General features: G+C 45.5%; 1 protein-coding gene across 13 annotated transcripts in view; it reads left to right on the top strand.

Moving 5' to 3' along the window:
- atp2b2 (ATPase plasma membrane Ca2+ transporting 2) overlaps positions 1-17129 on the top strand; it is a 103518-nt gene that overhangs the window by 58337 nt on the left and 28052 nt on the right. For 10 of the 13 annotated variants that reach the window (XM_076025326.1, XM_076025329.1, XM_076025328.1 and 7 more), the window contains exons 3-11: positions 1420-1623; positions 4990-5247; positions 7154-7279; positions 9079-9204; positions 9596-9628; positions 11250-11342; positions 13545-13586; positions 15688-15852; positions 16901-17115. In XM_076025326.1, coding sequence (XP_075881441.1) covers positions 1420-1623; positions 4990-5247; positions 7154-7279; positions 9079-9204; positions 9596-9628; positions 11250-11342; positions 13545-13586; positions 15688-15852; positions 16901-17115 — 1262 coding nt within the window. The remainder of the gene's footprint in view (positions 1-1419; positions 1624-4989; positions 5248-7153; positions 7280-9078; positions 9205-9595; positions 9629-11249; positions 11343-13544; positions 13587-15687; positions 15853-16900; positions 17116-17129) is intronic. The other 3 variants (XM_076025338.1, XM_076025334.1, XM_076025331.1) reach the window with 2 other exon arrangements.

Genomic DNA, 17129 nt, shown 5'->3' on the forward strand with positions numbered 1-17129 from the left:
ACCATTTTTCCCTCTTTTTTTTTTTTTTTCCCCTACAAATTTCATTTGCTTGATGTTTGCTATTGCTGTAATCATTGTTCACCCCAGCATGTTAGGGTGTCTCTCCCTAAAAATCCAATTTATTTAGATTTGAACTTGAAGACCTGAAAAATGACTCATCTTTAAAGTTAGACCTTTTGTTCAGTGTCCTGTGACTTTGTGCCTATTATAGTCTTAAGTAGTGCCGTTGAGCAACTTTGCCGATTTGATCCTTGATGCCTGATATCCATCTTGGTCTTTCAGACGTATTTCAAACATTCGTTTGTTGCTTGACTTGATGAGGTTTATGATTCTGATGATTCCAATGAAGCCCAGCCCATATGAACTGTTATGTAACATAAATGACCGTATCACAATCTTACACTAGGAAATCTTTTTTTTTTTTTTTTAAGGGTAGGCCATCTGAGGACCGAGTACCAGTCAGACATTTAGCAGTTTGTTCTGACTTATCTCAAATTAAATGAAAGCAAATTCAGACCCTCGAACCAAGTGAGGAAAAAAACTATAATAACTTTAATCACCCTTAACAGGAAAAACCTCATTGAGCTGCTGAGGAAGATGGATCTTTCTCTCGAGGACGGATAGATGTGCCATGGGCGTCACATATATTGTATATAGACCACAACAGAAATAGATTTCAAATATCTAATTTTACAGTCTGAAATGAATTAATCAGATGTAACGTACAAACGTTGCTTAATGTAAAGAACCTCATTAAAAGATTGTGCATCAGTATAAATGTACGGGATGAGCTGCTGGCCAGGCCGTGAGTAACATACATATTTAACAGCAGCATTGCTTGCATAATGTGTCTTCATGGCAACAACAGAATGTGGATGCAATGTTATCCCATCTATTTTTGTACATCTACTGTATAACTTGTGTGTGTGTGTGTGTGTGTGTGTGTGTGTGTGTGTGTGTGTGTGTGTGTGTGTGTGCGTGCGTGGGGGTCAACCGTAGCAGCGATGGCGCTGCCGTTCGCGTGAGAATAATTTCTCGGTCAGTTATCTGGAAGAGGTTGAAGCCTCGAGGCAGAGATGTTTTGTGTTCATGGTGTGTGTGTGTGTGTGTGTGTGTGTGTGTGTGTGAGAGGAGGTGTGTGGCCGATTTAAGTGCGGCGGGTAGAGATGGTTTTCATTCAGTGTGAAGGTGGAGAAAAGAACAGGGGAGGAAGGAAAAGATGAGAGTTTCGATTTTGAAAGCCAGCAGCAGGTATTCATTCCATCACTGCCAGTGTTGGATTTAAAAATGCTAATTGAATTTAGTTGTCCATTGATTTTTTTTTTTTGCATTATTTTTTTCTGTTGGCCTGTGATGATGTGACCTAATGCGCTCTCCTCTTCACCCCCCCGCCCCCCGCCCCCCTCTTCAACCCCTCAGGTCTGGCAGACGACCAAACTGACCTGGACAAGAGAAAAGAGCTGTATGGCAGCAACCTGATACCTCCAAAGAAGCCAAAAACCTTCCTGCAGCTGGTATGGGAGGCCCTGCAGGACGTCACCCTCATCATCTTGGAGATCGCCGCCCTCATCTCGCTGGGCCTCTCGTTCTACCATCCTCCTGGCGAGGAGGGCAGAGGGGAGTGTAAGTGGAGCGGCGCCCCAGACGCTGGGCCGCGTTAAAGTCCGCCGCTGCCTGTTTACGTTAAAGTCTTGATGTGTGCGTCTCCATCGCCGCCGCCGCCGCCTCCCGACCCACTATTGCTGAGGACAGCAAAGGGAGTTCTAATTGCGCTGCCCTACTGACATCGCTCCCTCTGACATTGCCGCCGCTCGCTGACACGCTCGCACCTCCGTCCGTCGGCGCGCACTCTTTAATTGGCGTGGCAGGTCACTCTGGGGTCGCGCCACCGCCCTGCGAGGGTTCAAGCGACTCACGGAGCGCGGCGGCGATTGTGCGCAACGTGCGCGCCGTCTGCGTGTGTGTGTGTGTGTGTGTGTGTGTGTGTGCGTGCATGCACTTGCCCATTATCAGCACCTTAAGCGCGAGTATTAGGAGTAGCGGCGAGGTTAATAAAGCGTTGAGTAGAGAAATAACCTTGGGATCCCAGTGTCCATACATCAAGCCCCGCGAGCTGTGAAACAGGAAATGAAGACAGAGACCATAACGAGGTGCTGAGTCAGCAACATCAGTCATGCTTCCTCGCATTATCACAGTAATGGAATTTAGCAGCGCTGCCAGAGAGAGAGAGACAGAGAGAGCACTCACCATTTTAGGTGGTGGAGGGGTTTAAAAAAGGTAGAAACGCTGGAGGAACCAGGAAGTAGATACTTCATTAGTAACATCAGGATTGTAAATACTTCAGGCACTTGGCCGAATCTATATAGGGAGTAAAATGAGTCCTTAACCGGCCCTTTGGCGCTTCACAGCCACCTCTCTTTGCCTCCTATCGTTGCTTTATGAGCATCACCAAGTCAGAGCCAAAGTGTCGCAAGGCCAAAGGAATTATCATGCTAATGACCGGGTCCACCTGAAAAATATTGAAGTAAGCCTCCCTAATGTAACAGCAAAATAAAAGGGACGTGGATATTGGAGGGCCCGTCCTCATTTGAATACAATGAATAATATGAATAACTTGAAAAGGTACGAGTTGGAAAATCCATGAGACGTGGACGAGGCGGAACAGAAAATAAAGATTTCTAATGAAATTATGTTTTCCATTGTCGGAAAATGGCTGCTGATGATTTCGTGGTTGGTGACGTGCGGCCGATAAAATGGTCGGTGAGCATGTTACGCAAAGTACCTTCGAATTTTTCTTATCCCTATTTTTTTCACCCTCGGGCGAACATGCAGAAAAAAGAAAATCAATTGGCAGCAGCTGAGTGACTGTAGCAAATACGCAAAACACTACACATCCTGGCAGAGGAGCTGAAGAACAGACATGCTCCGCCAGTGACCACAGACCACACCTTCAATGTCCAGCTTTATTTTGTGTCATTCATTAACTTGCCATTCAGCATTAAACATTTATAGTCCACTGCTTAAATGATGCCATCGAGAGCGAGTCCTGAGGGCACGATGATGGCCATTCAGCACCATGGACAGCAGCACGGTTGCTCCTTGATTGTGTGTGCATCTCTCTCTCTCTCTCTCTCGCACTCTCTCTCGCTCTCTCTTGCTCTCTATCTCTTGCTCTCTCTCTCTCTCTCCCCCTCTCTGTCTCACACACACACACACACACACACACACACACACTATTGCTTGACTGAATTACTATTGTGAATATTTCTTCCCTCCTACATTGACCCAACCCTCACAAAGGCCCCAGTTTACGAAGATTCACAAAGAAGATTACAAAAAAAATTCAAAACTTACTTACTGACAATTAGTGTGTACGTGACAACAGGTACAACCCTGTTAGACAAATGATAAAAAAAAAAAAAACAGTGGTATTTAGATGCGGTTGCCGCTAGTTTATGATACAATGTGTTTGTTTGGAGAGCAGGGTGAGAGTAAAGTCTGTGCAAGACAGTAAATCAAGAACAACAGATCATAATAATAGAAGCAATAAACAGGCTTGTAACACTGGCTGCTGGAAGATGGGTTGGAGTCTTTATAGCTGGTGCCTCAGCTGAGCAGCAGGGGACTGGAGAGCAGATAAGCGTCTGGATGATAGAGATATAAAGCGTCAGTGCAGTCCTGCCTTTCTATGTTTCTTTTTAATTTCTTGTCCTTTTGTATTTATTTATTAAGGTAAGCCAAACAGTAAGCCCTGCTGTTAGCATGCTTGCAGCTACAGCTTGCTAGCCGTTTCTTGTTCGTAATAACTCTAGTTTAGGAGTTTCTCACCCAAGAGAGTCGGGTTTCTGAGTCATGCGCACACAAACTCCGCCCACTCCCACAGCAACGGAGTGATTCATTTTGTGAGCGGGGCCGGGCTGCGCTCGGCAACCCGAGTGATTTGTTCGTTCGCAGCTCGGCCGCAGAGCAGGGAGGGGAAAAGGGGGGAAGGTGGGTTCAGCGCAGGTGCCAGAGCGCTGACACGGCCGGCAACGTGACTCATTCAGACAAATGCAGCTGAAATTACACTGAACACAAAAATGTGACGTGTTGTGTGGTCTCTTCTCTGCCATTCGCAAATTAGCCAGTTCGTTAGCGGCAGCAGAGGTAATAGAGACAAGGAATCATGACTCATGAGTCGTTCAGGACTTGCAGAGCGCTACCGCCTTGCACTGTGTGGCCGTGAGAGTCCTAAAGTTGTTACCCGCTCCCACTGCTGCAATGAATTAAACCTTTTAAATCATCACCTCAAACCCCCACCCCTCACCCTCCGCTCACTCCCCCTCACTCCCCGTGATGCCCTAGTTGATCCCAATTACTTTCTGAAGTTTGGTCCTTGGTTCAACCCTCCTTAATTTGAGGTTTGCACTCGTCCCCGTGTGAGCCCAGGGTCCTTTTCTTTTTTTTTCTTTCCCTTTTTTAAGTAGTCCAAAGCAAATCACATCACTTTTGAAGTCGGCTAGTCAGAAATGTACGGCACAATGGCTCCGGGAGGGTTACACAAAGCAGCAAGTGGTGGACTGGGAATATGCCTTTATTCCTCCCCAAATGTATCCCAGTGTGCAAGTGAGCAGTCAGTGGACTGGAGGGCACTCATTTGAAAGAGAGGAAATAAATTTTGAGGCAAGGAGAAAAGAACTCACCGGAGGTCAGTCGAGCCAAGTTCATTTTCCTTCCGAGTCGCCTTTCATCTCCATACGCAAGCCGGGACACAGTCTTTTTTTTGTGTGCAAACAAAGTCACAGCTGCAGTATTTCTGTTAGACCTTTATTGCGTCCCTGCGTTTCTCTCTTTCCTCGTGAATGCACCCAGAACGCAAACACCACGCCCCATCGCTGTGTTTTTATACCTTCATTCTACTAACCATGTGCAAAAAAACACCGATTGCGAAGCCCGCCTCGTCTCATCACCTCTATTTTGCCCCCCCCCAACCACCTCATTGACCGGCAGCGTGCGGCATGGCAGCAGGCGGAGCGGAGGACGAGGGCGAGGCAGACGCCGGCTGGATCGAGGGTGCCGCCATCCTGCTGTCGGTGGTGTGCGTGGTGCTAGTGACGGCCTTCAACGACTGGTCCAAGGAGAAGCAGTTCCGCGGGCTGCAGAGCCGCATCGAGCAGGAGCAGAAGTTCCAGGTGGTCCGCGGGAGCCAGGTCATCCAGCTGCCCGTGTCCGACATCGTGGTGGGCGACATCGCACAGGTCAAGTACGGTGAGTGCGGTGAAGTCGTCCCGCTCGGTCCGTCCTGTGGCTTCACCAGAGGCAGAACAAGAATTCACACTGTATTCAGATACTTAAAAAAAAAAATACTCCGGTAAAAGTAAAAGTACTCATTCAACCCCATTACTGAAGAAAATGTAAGAAAGTACAGCTTCTGAAAAAGTTAAAGAAAAAAAGTTTTGTAACAATACAGTCATTGATAAAGTTGTGACTGACTAATCAACTGAACTGACAGCCTTACTACTCTCATTACTATATATTTTTTGCTGCAGCACAACCAAAGTGCAATCAGTAATAGCTGTGACCAGACAGTCACTATTGGATATTTACACTTCTAACAATAACCAATATTATTTTATACATTTTTATTTTCCTATTTTTATTGAACAGTGATGCCAAAGACAAAGTCTTATAAAATGATCTCCCTCTAAAATATGATCCGGTTTTATATTTACCTACCTAACTACAAGAGTTAAAATAGCTCCACTTCAAACAACTGTTGCAACAAGTTAATTACGTCTAACAAAATGTGTATCTTTTAAACACAAAAGTAACAAACGTGGTTTTTGAAAAGTAGAGAGAGATGTAGGAATTGCATTTATTTGTGGACATGTAGAGGGAGTGAAACTCAAAAGTTGGTCGAAAAAGAAGTATTTGTACTTTGTTACTTCCGACCTCTGGTGTTCACTACTTGCCGTGAACTCACTGAACTTATAAAACTTTGAAAACAAATCGATCAAAAGTTGGAAGCATCCGCCGCTCTCCATTAAACTGTCACAGTCAAAGATCAGCGCAATAATTATTGTCTCCATTCTAAAGTTCTCAATCGGTCTGTCTGCTGGATTCAGCTAATGACACAAACAGTATTTCACTGCTCGCTAGACAAGCTCAAGCTGGATCAACGGCCTCTTTTCTTCTTCATCTATTGTCTAGCTGGCTGCTTAAAGGCCCCATAATTATTTACAAATCACTTTGCCAGTGTTCTCTAACTGTACGGGTGTCAGTGAACTCACCGGAAACCTTCTTCTTCTTCTCTTCCCCCCTCTTTTTCACTGGGCCTCATTTGCACTATAAAACCAGCCCTTTGTCATTAGGGGAATTTAATTCATTGCTTCCTCTCCCAGATGAGTGGCCACACCCCCAGCTGCTTCCACACTCTAAGACACTCAGCCGGCTTGTTTTGGTCTCACAGACGTTTTTGCAAGAAGCTGAAACTAGGATTTTGTTACAGGAGGCTGTAAACGCTGGACTAAATGTACTTTTTTTTAAAAAAATGTATTTTAATTATTTAATTATTGTTGTTAATTATTGTTTAATTATTGTTGTCCTTATTTAAAAAAAAAAAAAAAAAAAAAGGTTCCAAAATGGAACATTAAGGAGTTGAAAAGATTTCTAGTAGTTTTTTTTGGGCCAAACAATATTTTCTTTATTGACATCCTTTCAAATCACAGTTTTGTCTCCATGGAGGCCCCAGAGCGTGACCCGTTTCCGTCGTACAACTTTGTGGAACAAAACTTTCTAAAAATGATCACGTTTTCCCAAGTTTGACACGGTTGCTTGTTCTAAATCGCTGCCGGGGCCCAGCTCGTCTCTGGTGCCATGCAAAGTCATTTCCATGGTTCAGTAGCTGAAAATAGGCCTCTGCCTCATTTCCTGAGGGGGATTAGAGTGATAAAGTCCACCTTAGGCAATTAAACACAGTATATAAAAGCCATAGTGTGTTCATTTTGAAATTTTAATTAGTTGCCCGCCAGACGCGTACACGCAGGAATATGCACGCTGGGTGTCCCGGCAACACCCCTCACCCCCTTCCCCTCCAAACCTTTGATTCTCTCTTGTATGCAAGTCGATCCCCGCCACCCGTAGATCAACCAGCTGGACGTTTCTGTTGCTGCAGGTGATCTCCTCCCCACCGACGGCGTGCTGATCCAGGGGAACGACGTGAAGATCGACGAGTCGTCGCTGACTGGGGAGTCGGACCACGTCAAGAAGTCTGCAGACAAGGACCCCATGCTGCTGTCTGGTATGTCACCTGCCAGCCAGATCAGATCAGGGCTTCTCAACTGGTGGGTCGAGGAGCTGTTTCGATTGGGTCGTGGCTTCGTGGGCAGCTTCACTTTTGTTAAAAATAGTATACATATTTATATATTTCAATATTATATGTTATATTTTGCTCATATGATGATTCTGACTTGATGAACGCTTCTGTATTGCACTATTTTTCTATTTTTGTGGAATAAGAGTGCTGTGGAATAAGTCTGGGTCGCGACTTCATAATAAGGAAAACTAGATCATTTAAAGAAGACGAGTTACATTATGGAGCTATCACAGATGATTTAAAAAAAATCCATAATTGGCTGCATTTCTTCAGACACTTTGCAGTAGATGTAATATGGAGAATGCTAGCAAAATAATTCAACATATCAGTCGTATGATGCAATAGGAGGCCCGTTTAAGAATAGAGTGGTTGACAAGTAAAAGCCACAGCAGTAGCAGAGTAGCCTGATTACACTAGTTCGGTGTAATATGAACAGCAGCACAGTAGCGCTGACAACAGACTCTTTAAATCTGCTCCCTCGCTCTGTCCTGCCCCCCCTACCCCGCAGCAGCGTCTTAAATTTTCAGCTGAAGGCTTCTTAGAAATAAAGAACACGATAGATAAGAGAAATGTAGGTTAATATCATCCCGCATCTTAGTATTTCTTCTTTTTTTTGGCAGATAATTAGCTGTGTGCCTTACTGCTGCCTCCTTTAATTAGCCTCATAGTCACCCACATTGACTCAGCCTCCCAAAGGTTAATAATGTTCGGTGTGCGTGTGTGTGTGTCTGTGTGTGTGCATGCACAAAGATAGTGTAGTTCAGTCTGAGTGACACATTCTTACTCCTTTAAGCCAAACACACCATGGCACTGGGTGTAAAATGAACTCGGAAAGTGACATCTTGTTTGACCGTTTAGGTTGAACCCTTGACATTGTGTTACTGATAAAGACATCAGCAGACTTGACGTCTCTGAATGAAGCATTTTGTGCTTATTTCACAAGTTTCCTGGATTTACCTCCAGGAACGCTACCGACGCAAAATAGAATTCTGTTCAGAGCGGCTGCGCTGCTAAGAAATGGATGCAGGTGCATTATGAAAGCATTTATCATAGTTGACTTACATTTAGAGGCGGAGCCATTCCAGTCCTGAGAGCAACATCATGACTCTTCGGCGTTCAAGCTGCCAGCCAAAATCCGATTTTTAGCACATCCCGATTGAAACCGGATGGTCGTCTGAACAGCCACAAATCACGTGGAATCCGATTTTTTTGCAAAACAGATTGAAATCGCCTTCGGGAGGTTGTTTCAAATCGCATTTGGACAGATGCGTCTCAGTGTGTACAGCTCCAAACACACTGATGGGTTTTGACTGTCCGTGACGTCGCACTACGCAAGACCCAGTGCGCCACCAGAGGGCGCCATTCCAGGTGACTCCGCTCTGACGTCGTTGCTATAGCAACCTGTCAGATGGGTCAATGATCTGGCCCGGTCTGAACAGAGCCAGATCCCATTTGGACCCTTGCTAAAAACAGTGTGTAAAAATCAGGATTTGAGAAGGAATCCGATTTGAATCAGATTCGCCTGCAGTCTGAACGCACTCTCCTTGGCCCGAGTGGAAGAGAACATTGATCAATATTAGAGGAAACTCCTGTGTCGACCCAACTCTGTATGAGCTAACTCTAATCTGTCACTGTAATCTCATCACAATAATTCTGTGCATCCTCTGTGCAGTTTGCATGTGAAGTCTGTCTGAACTGCTGACGCCGCTGCTGCTCTCTGACAGGGACCCATGTGATGGAGGGCTCAGGGCGCATGGTGGTGACTGCTGTGGGTGTCAACTCTCAGACCGGAATCATTTTCACCCTGCTGGGGGCTGGCACGGAAGAAGAGGAGAAAAAAGAAAAGAAAGGTCAGCTCCTCCTCTTACTTTAAACCGCCTGCTTGCAATAAAGATGCCCCGTAGGAATTTTTTATTTTTTTGCACTTGAGGTATCTGTCTTGATGTTTTGTCGGTCAGTGTTGCACAGCGATCCTCCCGTGTAATTATTCCCTTTTGTCTTTTTTTCTAATGTGCGCCTTGCAGTGATTGCATAATGCCAGTGCTGCTAATCACAGGAGTATGATCTCGAAAGAAAAAAAAAACAAAACTTGTTTGAAAGCTGTGAACTGCATAAACCCTTTGTTACCAGTACTCTGTTCAGTGTTGACGGCACATGATGTGAGCTGCAGTCTCCAGGTTTCTCTGGGTCCAGGTGCATTATTGTTCACACTCTCTTATCCTTACACATTCAACTCCCAAGGAGACGCGGTTGAAGACGGACACCACAACACAGGTAGAGTATCACCTTTCTCTGACCCCGCGGACTGGTACCTGATCCTTTTTACCCTTTTCACCTCAGATATTTTGATTTTCTTCCTTTCCTTGTTTTACCCCTGAACCGTATCCTCGAGTTGAGCACCCATGTTCCACCGCAGTCGCTCGCTTTCCAACACCCCGGCGCTGCATCTCTTTCCCCGAGCGCTAACACGCGACACATAAGCCTTGCAACAGGCGCCGCGCTCCATCCAACTTACCCGGCCAGCATTCAACACCAGACCGTGTTATCTCCACCTCCCCCCGCCCCGCACGCGTCGAATGCCGTCGATAAAAGTCGGCCTGTCGGACTCATTCCACGTCACGGCGATGCCGAGCGGCGACTTGCGATCGCAAGCTGCACAGTGCACGAGCCGGCAGGAGAGCGCGAAGCTGACGGCCACCTTTTGTAGGAGCATTTGAACCAGATCTCTCTCATCATCGTCCGGAAATTTGTCCCGTTATGGGGTAGACTAGGTAGACTTTAAGCGTGTCAGCCGCTGATTCTGCTCGCAAGCGTCCAACATGAAAACTAAATCCATGATCTGGGCTGTCGTTGGGAGTTCAAATGAATTCATCCTTTTTAAATTGGATCACGCCAAATGAAACAACCGTGCAGATTCAGGTTTACACCTGTGCGCCTGTTTCGCAAACAGTAATTTACCTACAGAGGCTGTAGGTAAATTAGCGGCTGCTCACTAATAAAAAAAACAAAAAAACAATGAGATGAAATGGAGGGTTTGTGATTCAATAGCTGTTAGCATCAATGTTTGCCAATGTAGATGTAAAAGAAAAATTGCAAACACAATTCCCAGCAGGATTCGTCCTTGTACACAATCCTTGTGACTGTCCGACAGTGTGACACACACATTTTAGCTCGTTAGCTACTCGCCTTAACTGACCGGCCCGTGTGCACTTTGCCAGCTCCTCTCTGGCTTGTTTTGCAGTAGGATTTAATTTCAGATTAGCTGCGCAATAATTTTTTTTACCTTATCTGTTGGAGATTTTTTTTGTTCACATTATGATTTGATTATGCTAAAAGACCTAACATGAATAACATGGTTCAAATCAGCCTTGCCACAAATTATCCAAAATTCAATTTTTTTTTTGTGTGTATTTATGGCACAAAACAAATTGATGCACTCACGCAGGCTTACGCAACAGCGCTTTTTTCTTCTCGAATCTGTGTGAACTTAGTTTAAACTGAGAACCATATTTAGTTTGTAGCTCTGGTTTTGTTCCACAGCCTCATTAGCGTGATGTTCAGATTTCATGTTTCACGTCTGTCTGATGTCACATTTGTTGATTTATTTTTTTACTGACCTGACACTAGCTAATCACTGTTTCCACACAAAAGCTAAAATGAAGACACTTTACACCAACAAATGATAAAATTACACACATGACATTTATGGGAATCTCTTAAATGTGTTTTAACCATGTTATTTCTGTTCATTGTCTTGTGTGCACACATGTGTGTGTGCGTGTGTGTGTGTGTGTGCGTGTGTGCGCGTGCGGGTGTGTGTGTGTGTGTGTGTGTGTGTGTGTGTGTGTGTGTGTGTGTGTGTTCATTCATGTTGGGCCTTTACTGTTACGGCTAGACTGCTCCCATCCCCCCATCCACCCCATCGCCACTATAGCCACGGATGGGGCTGCAGGCATTAATGCCCCTGGCAGTGCCAGCCTAATTAATGGTAGGTTGACAAAACCTCTGACCTCTGTCTGTCGTGACTATGACTCCCCCCTCCCTCCCCCCTCCCACTCCTCCAGCTGCCCCCCTGGGTGCTCACCTTGCACTCTACCTTTTTCTGTTAGCTGTGCTGCCCCTCCCTCTTCCACCCCCGCCCTCCCTCCCTCCCCCACTATGCTGTCCTTGCATGTTCCCAGTAGTCGTAGAACTCAGTCTGGTATTCCTTTTCACCCTCTCTGTGTGACTATCTTATGTCATGTTTTGCTTTATCCACATATACCGCCTAGTTGTTCTTATTATCAAAAAATGTTAATGGCATTTTTGTTATATTGTATTGTGAAATGTAAAAAAGAAAAAAAAATCTCTGAAGCTTTTACATTGCAAATCATACGAGTAAAACATGTTTTTACACCGAGTGTGAACTATATTATCACTCCCTTTTTGCTGAGAGTGCAATGAGAGGATGGCAACCGTGTGACAGACCTGAAGTGCATCACCAAACTGTAACAAAGGGGACGTGCACTCAGTTCAGAGCCTCTGTTTGGTCCATGGCTCAGTAATTCAAATCTCATTGCAACAGTAAAGAGACAGGCATTTATCTTCAAGGGAAAGATCTAAATGGAGATGATGATAAAAAAAAAAAAAAAAAACAAAAAACACTGAATGGAGAAAAAATTGAATGTCAATCTATTCTGGTCTAATGTCAGTTTAACTGCATCAGTTTTGGATGCCCAACAGTTCTCCTTTGCGGTTGCTCCTGGTTCTGTCAACTTTGTCTCCTTGGAGAGCGGCCACAGGAAAAAGTTTGCATTTAAGGCAGGAGGGGGGGCGTGGCTCGCGCTGAGACGGCGACCTTGTGCAGAGCTGAGCCGGAACAGAGCAATTTGTCATCTTCAGCCTTGTAGCGACTCCGGGGAGCTGGCTAACATGCATGCGAGTGAAGGAGGAACCGGGCCGTTCTGTTTTATTACTACTATTGCGTTTTACATGCTTCTAAAAATCTTCCTGCCCCGCGGAGCATTCTGGGATATGCGTTGCTCAATCTGTTGCCATCTGTCTGGCAAAATATGTAAAGTTCAGATCCACGGGAGGTCACGGTGGCAGCGCTGCGCTGGACGATAAATCCTCACTAAATTCCACAGTCGTCAACCTGCAGTTATTTATCAAATCGCTTCCTGTACTGTTTGACTTTCCTCGTGCGGGAGCCAGTGAAGCGACGCAGTGGTCCCTGGCCACGGGTGCGTTCTTAAGTTTGGGGGGTGGGGGGGACGGAAGAAAAGCAATCTTATTCAAAGTCTCATTTAAATAAAGTTCACTCTTTGGGAAAGTTCAATCTAACGGCGTAATACACTCGCTGTCCCTGAACTTTGAATTTCGATTTTCTTCCAGTTGTTCTTATGTAACTTCACCATGTGGGAGGCTCTCCCTTCAGGCTCTCTCTCTTTCTCTCTGTCTCTCTCGCCCCCCTCCTCCCCTCTCTGTGTGATCTTGCATGTGCCTCTGAATTGTTCTTCTTATGCATGCTCTCTTGTCTCTCTCTGTGTATACTTGTTTGTGACTGTTTGTGTTTCGCTCTACCTCCCCCACTGTCGGTGTTGAACGTGATGCTGTATCTATTGTGTGTCCCGATGCCGCATTCGATTGGCTGGCAGGGGAACGTGTGCTGTTGACGACGTGCGTTAGATCACCTGGGCTCTCGCTGTCAGTCGGAGTGTCCGAAATTAAAAAAAAAAAAAAAAACAACGGCAGGATGTGCGTTTCGATCCAAAGTGTTCCAATCCAATGGAATCCATGTAGACAAAAATTAGCTATGTGAAACAAAAATGTAACAAGTGTTCTCTTTAAATCAGTGAATCAGCTGATTATTTGTTGTTTTTTTTCCCACACAAAAATGGTTCAGGGCGCTAAAATAAACCCAAAACAAAAACAAAAAAACTCTCCCTTGTCAAGAAATTCTGCTCGTGACTCTTTCCTCTCGTGCAAGCCCGGCCCTGAGCTGCAGCTTCCAGTTACATCACTTTACGATAATGAGGCTCTCTGCCCAGCAGTCGTAGTCAGAGTCGATGTATTAAAAGTCACTTTCCTGTCTCCCTGTTTGTAATTTTGGTTTTCGCTGTGTCTGTTGTCCGTGTGTGTGCCGATTATCCGTTGACCTGTCTGCCTCGGTTATTTTTGTTTGTTATTGTCTCATGTGTCTCCATCATAGGTAAAATGCAAGATGGCAATATGGAGAGCAACCAGATTAAAGGTAACCAAACCATCTCTTTCACACTCTTCTGCCCTGCCCCCCTCCCCTCTCTCTCTCTTCTTCCTGTTCCTTTCCCCCCCTGTTCTCCGTCTTATCTTTCCCCGTCTCGGGTGCGAGGTGTGAGCTCTGGGTCAAACGCAGGTGGATAATCCTGCGCCGCTTTAATTGCCTCACCCCGAATTATATCCCGCACTTCTTAAAGCCTCTCTCGCTGGTTCGAATGACTGCGCAGACTTTTTCATTCAGAGCAGATTCCAGGGGACTTAGGCAAATTCTGCGTCTGAGCCGGTCTGTCTCTCAGTCTGTTTGACCCAGGTTTTACCTTAAGTCACTTTGGGAGGGGGAAAAAAAAGCCCTTTCTATACTCTGTCTGTCACCGGTGTGTCGTCCCAGTCTGTTGTTCTTTTGTTGTTCTTGTTGCATTGTTGAATGTTTTGATCTCTGGGAGAGAAACAGAAAACCTGCCCCTCAACTTCTGTCTGAGTCTTCCAAATCGAGACGCTGCAAAGCCAAATCCCCCCCCCCCCGACATCCCCTGGTCTCCCCCCCCCCCACACCTCCCTCCCTCACCTTTAATGAAACGTCCCAGAGACAATATCTGGCACTGAAGCATCGATGTGACAACAGGAAGACTGAAAGTTTTTTGCCAGTAAAACACACAAAAACAAGGTGCATTTTTAACATTTAAAAAGCGGTTAGCAGAGCGTCCCATCTCGTGCATCCATTATGTTTAGAAATCCCCTGCTGCCGCAACACCTAAATAGGTCATTTTAGAAAAAATAAAATAAAACGTCCTCCAGGATATTTGGTTTCTGGTGCAAGACAGGAGCTAAATAAAACATAAGGAGTTAAACGCTGTGGCGTCCTTGACGGGAAGGGACAAAAAACAGGGTTTATCTGGGGTGCACGATGATCACAGTCAACAGCAGCAGACAGAATCTAGAACATTCAGCTCCCAGAGGATGAACCTTTGTCCTGACTGCGTTTCAACATCCAGCGTCTGATCCTGCTCCTCTCCTGCGAGCAGTTGGATACAGACAATTTCTGTCTTGAGTCATCGGTGTAAAAAAAACAACCCAAAAAACAAAGAGGACAAGCAGACAGCGTGACAAATGTTCTACATTAAAAAGGTATTTTGTGAGCAAAATACAAGCCTCATTGTTATTGGGAACTTGGCAATGGGTAATATTAACAGGGAAGTGCTGTTTTGTGCGGGTGTGTGTGTGTGTGTGTGTGTGTGTGTGTGTGTGTGTGTGTGTGTGTGCGGGTGTGTGTGTTGGCGAAAGAGTAAGCTCATTAAACACTGAGGATTTGTTACTGCCTCAAGAGTATTAATCTAAGATATGTGATGTGTCCCCCCCACCCGTCCCCCAACAAAATTAAGCACATCTTTCTGTGTAAAATGAGATATTGATTCATCCCAAAGTGTACAGGGCATCCGGATCATATACTGCTTCAAATGGTCACAGTCAACGAGTTTGGGGCTCATTTTTATGCTAAACTCGTTGAAGAACGAAGCGTAGCATAAAAATGCAAACACGGTTTCTTGGAACGCATGTGTTGTTTTTGTTGCCAAAGGAAAAATGTTTGATCCCTTTCATGTACAGGTCCTGCAACAGTATTTTTAGAGATTCCAATTATTTCCTGTTGCATTCATAATGTTTTTTTTTTTTTTTTTTTTTGAGAGGTGTTAAGACAAAAATTTACTCCTGCTTTGCTTTTTTGAGTTTGAATTTAATTACCTTCAAGGTTCAGAGCGAGTCACAGTCTACAGTGTTGGAGACCATTTACACCAACTGTTTCATATTCATATATTTCTTTAGAGAAGTGTGAGTGGATTTGGTGCTTTCTCAGGACCTTCTATGAAATTACTTACCATTTTAAAATGATTACTGGAGCACAGAAGCATTTTATTCCTACTGATTGTGGTACAGCTGGTTTTTTCGGTGCGTTTTAAATCCAAACCTCAATGTCTTGGTGCTACACCCGGGCGCTGAAGCCCTGGCTCCCTGCCCCTCTTCCTTCCCTCCCCTCGGCCCCGGTCTACATCTCTAACGCTGCTGCCTTGTTGTTGCCGTTGTTCTTTTTGTGGTGTTTACAGTAAAGAAACCGGACGGAGCAGCTGCCATGGAGATGCAGCCTCTCAAGAGCGCCGAGGGCGGAGAGTCTGACGAGAAGGAGCGGAAGAGGGTGTCCGCTCCCAAGAAGGAGAAGTCGGTGCTGCAGGGGAAGCTGACTAAGCTGGCTGTGCAGATCGGCAAAGCAGGTGGGGCTAGGTTGGAGACCAGTCCATCACTCCATCAGACTGTTAACCAAGAAGCATATTGTTGTGCAGCAAAGCAAGATCACGCCAAACTTGCTAAAATGTGCATTTCGCACGTTGCACAGCTCACTTGTTGTCAGACCTTTATTTTGAAGAGGCAAGTTGGGCTCCCAATGCAGCTTTTTTCACATGGTTTATTACATAAAGTATCCACAACACATAAGAAACAATAGGAACTGATTTTCTGCATGTCTGATGTATGTGGCTGTACAGTGAAAAGTCCCCATCTGCCTTTCCAGACCCCACCTTTTAGCCTTCTAGCAAAGCATCTCACAGTTACAGCAGTGGCACGTTTATTTATGCCACAGGCGCAGCTGATGTCAAAGGGAAAAAAAACACTCCCAGAAAAACAAAACAACACTTGCTGTGAGTCTGCACCAGCAGGCATTTTTAGAAGCAGATGCCTACATGCCAGCGTGCCCACACTGCGGGAGTCCTTTCTGCAGCAACGTAGTTGAACAAATTGATGGAACAAGACAATTGCGTATCGACACAGTGATGGCCTAACTCCTTTTTGAGTTTTTCAGAAAAGACCAAAAAAATTAACGAAATCATCACGAGAAGATAATTTGGCTAAAAATGTAAATAATTTATGTCCTAAAAGGTCATTATTTTAAGAATGTGATACCTCTGGTGTTATCGGGTTTCACAAAATCATATGCATTGACATTGCCCCACGCTCTGCTGAGCTTCGCTGTGTCCCCTCAGCGAAACGCTCAAGGCGTCCCATTTTGCCGAAGCCCCTGAAGATGTTTGTGCGGTGTGCTGTTACAGTAGCCCGTCGCTCTGAGTGATGGAATGAGGACGTGGTGTCAGAGCAATGAAAGCCTGTGGATGGATAAACTTACAATTCATCATCGCAGGCTTTACGCCACTGAAAAGCTAATGCGCTGCAGCCCCACTGACCCTCCTGTTTGTGGGCCGCGCACTGCTGACCGAGGCAAGCGTTGTTGGACCCGCAGGATTGAATCTCTCTTTTTTCGTTTGAAAGGTTTGGTCATGTCCGCCATCACGGTCATCATCCTGGTGCTGTACTTCGCCGTCGACAACTTTGTGATGCAAAAGCGACCTTGGCTGCCCGAGTGCACTCCCATTTACATCCAGTACTTTGTCAAGTTCTTCATCATCGGCGTGACCGTGCTGGTGGTGGCCGTGCCCGAGGGGCTGCCGCTGGCCGTCACCATCTCCCTGGCTTACTCTGTCAAGGTGAGCCTCAGCCT

Source organism: Nelusetta ayraudi, unplaced genomic scaffold, assembly GCF_046127955.1.
Source record: "Nelusetta ayraudi isolate G7.1 ecotype Tasmania unplaced genomic scaffold, CSIRO-AGI_Nayr_v1 ptg000017l, whole genome shotgun sequence".
NCBI lineage: Eukaryota > Metazoa > Chordata > Actinopteri > Tetraodontiformes > Monacanthidae > Nelusetta > Nelusetta ayraudi.